The sequence below is a fragment of the Cebus imitator genome, unplaced genomic scaffold (assembly GCF_001604975.1).
Source record: "Cebus imitator isolate Cc_AM_T3 unplaced genomic scaffold, Cebus_imitator-1.0 Scaffold228, whole genome shotgun sequence".
Classification (NCBI taxonomy): Eukaryota; Metazoa; Chordata; class Mammalia; order Primates; family Cebidae; genus Cebus; species Cebus imitator.
In genome coordinates, this window is record NW_016107543.1 from 3,335,165 (window position 1) to 3,337,802 (window position 2,638).

The 2,638-nt window shown below is 39.0% G+C and overlaps 1 protein-coding gene across 1 annotated transcript in view; it reads right to left on the bottom strand.

Moving 5' to 3' along the window:
- The window catches only part of TOP2A (DNA topoisomerase II alpha), a 30,733-nt gene that overhangs the window by 22,705 nt on the left and 5,390 nt on the right, over positions 1-2,638 (bottom strand). Inside the window, exons 8-10 of the mRNA XM_017497141.2 lie at positions 1,662-1,835; positions 1,364-1,465; positions 1,119-1,256 (exon numbers count right to left, since the gene is read on the bottom strand). Coding sequence (XP_017352630.1) covers positions 1,119-1,256; positions 1,364-1,465; positions 1,662-1,835 — 414 coding nt within the window. The remainder of the gene's footprint in view (positions 1-1,118; positions 1,257-1,363; positions 1,466-1,661; positions 1,836-2,638) is intronic.

Consider the following 2,638-nt stretch of genomic DNA (forward strand, 5'->3'; position numbering starts at 1 on the left):
TCAAGCATGGTGGCCCACACTTGTAATCTCAGCTACTCAGGAGGCTGAGGCAGGAGAATCACCTGAACCCAGGAGGTGGAGGTTGCAGTCAGCTGAGATCACTGCCACTGCATTCCAGCCTGGGTGACAGAGCGAGACTCTGCCTAAAAAAAGACAGAAATAAAATAAGTTGCAGTGTTATAAGTGTTACAGGTAATAAAAAGTTTGCTACATGACAATAAGGTATGGTCAATATCATATTGGGACCAGTTTCCTTGAGGAAAGGACAAGATCTAAAGTAATTAGCCAGGTGAAAAGGATGTATTTCAGGCAGAGGGATTAGCATGTGAATAAACTCTAGGAAGGGGAAGAGCACCATGCTTTTCAGAAGTCTAAAAAGCAACAGGACAATATAGGAAAAAGTGGCACTGAGATGAGTTGAAGTATGTGTAATTAGATTAAAGCAGATCTTTCTTGTTGGCCAAATTACGGAATCTGTACTTTCCCTGAGTCATTGAAAGATTTCAAATTAAGAGTGAAGGCAGAAATGTGTGCTTTAACACAAAAAGGTCACTCAAAAGCATTGCAAGGAAAGGGCTTAACCAGTAGGAAGGTTAAGAACCTATTACAGTAAACCAAAAAAGAGATAATGGTGAAAAGCTACTGTGGCCTCAGAGATGATTGTTATTGACTGGATAAAGAGAAGGCTCCCAGTTTTCTTGTTTATACAACCTAGAGGTTGGTTGGGGCTTTTTACTAAGACAGGAAGTTGTTTCTTTATTGGAGGCTGGGGAGCTGCCTGTACTGGCAAGTCAGTGAGTATGGAGTTAACGAATTCAGTTTTGGATGTGTTGACTGAGGGCAAATCTTAGGCATTTAAAGTGAGGGTGTTTAGCAGCTGGATCAATTCAAAAGTGATCTAAGCTTAATGGTGATATGTAATTGGGAAATACTGAAATATAGACAGTAATTAAGTCCTTAGTAAAATCAGTCAAAAAAAACTCATTGTTTACTTCCTTTTCAGACTGAAAGACTCAGAGAAGTGCACTGTGGGAAGACTCTTTGTTTCTGCAGAGCTGAGAAGCGCAATGGAAAATAAAGTCAGGTGCTTTTATTTTTATTTCTCTCTAAGTACTCACAGCTTTGATAAATTTTTCACTTAAATGGCATGTTGATCCAAAGCTCTTGGCTTGTAAAGTCATGTTTTCTTTTGTCTGAGAGTCAAAGGTTGGGTTTTCAATTAAGGCATTTACAAATATCCACATGTGATTTTTCACCTGCAATAAAAGTTGATATTAAGTTACTAAAAATGTATTCATGCTTTATTCATAGCCTTTCTCTTCTTCCTTGACTTTAGAAAAAGAAAACTGCCAAAAGCATATACCTGATGCGCTTTTACTGCAACACCACCCTTGTTCTTCTTCTTCACAACATCAACAAGTTTAGTCACAATCTGATCAGCTACATAATCAACATGTCTGCCACCCTAATAAGGAAAAACACCAAACTGTAAAACTCAGTATCCTCAAAATTTTAATAATCAAACATTAAAAAAAAAAAACTAATTTAGCCTCCTTTATACCAAGCTAGCCCAATATTCAAGTCCACTTTATATATTAAAAACAATAAGAACACCTACATGTAAAGATAAATCATGATTAATAATTCAAGAATAAAATTACCTTGGAAGTAGCAATGCTGTTGACAAAGCTAATTTGCTGAAAGCCTTTTTCACTCATTGTTAAACACACTTCCCACCTGTGGTTTACTTGTTCATGTACTACTTTCAGTGGGTTACCAGTTTCATCCAACTTGTCCTTCAAATACATGTCCACATAACTACGAAATCCTTTTACCTGTACAAGAATTAAAGGTAATAATATTAAAAAAGTTACTAAAAAATATCTGGAGATAGCATCAGATAAAAAAAAATAGGTTGAATGATAGACTATGAGGACTTTTCAAAACCAATGCAATGATGTTCACTGATAGGCTTAAGAGAATGGTTATTAAAGAAAGACACAGGCCAAGGTGGGTGGCTCACTTGAGCCCAGGAGTTCAAGACCAGCCCGGGCAACACAGTGAGATCCCCATCTCTGTTAAAAAAAAGAAAAAAAAAGTGAGCTGGGCATGGTGGTGCTGCCTGTATTTCCAGCTGCTCCGGAAGCTGAAGTGGGATGACTGCTTGAGCCTGGGAGGTGGATGCTGTAGTGAGCCGTGATTACATCACTGTACTCCTACCTGGGTGATAGAGCAAGAGGCTATCAAGAAAAGAAAAAAAAGGTAAAATAAATAAATAAAAAAAAGGACATGAAAGTATCTTAGGTGTTTCTTTGAGAAAGAAATTCCTTCAGTAAATTTAAAATGAGCTGATTTAAAAATGTGGCATACCGGCTGGGCGAGGTGGCTCATGCCTGTAATCCCAGCATTTTGGGAGGATGAGAAGGGTAGATCACCTGAGGTCAGGAGTTTGAAACCAGTCTGGCCAACATGGTGAAACCCTGTCTCTACAAAAATTAGCCAGGCACAGTGGTAGGTGTGTGTAATCCCAGTTTCTCGAGAGTCTGAGGCAGGAGAGTTGCTTGAACCCGGGAGGTGGAGGTTGCAGTGAGTCGAGGTCGAGCCACTGCATTCTAGCCTGGGTGACAGAGCAAGACTC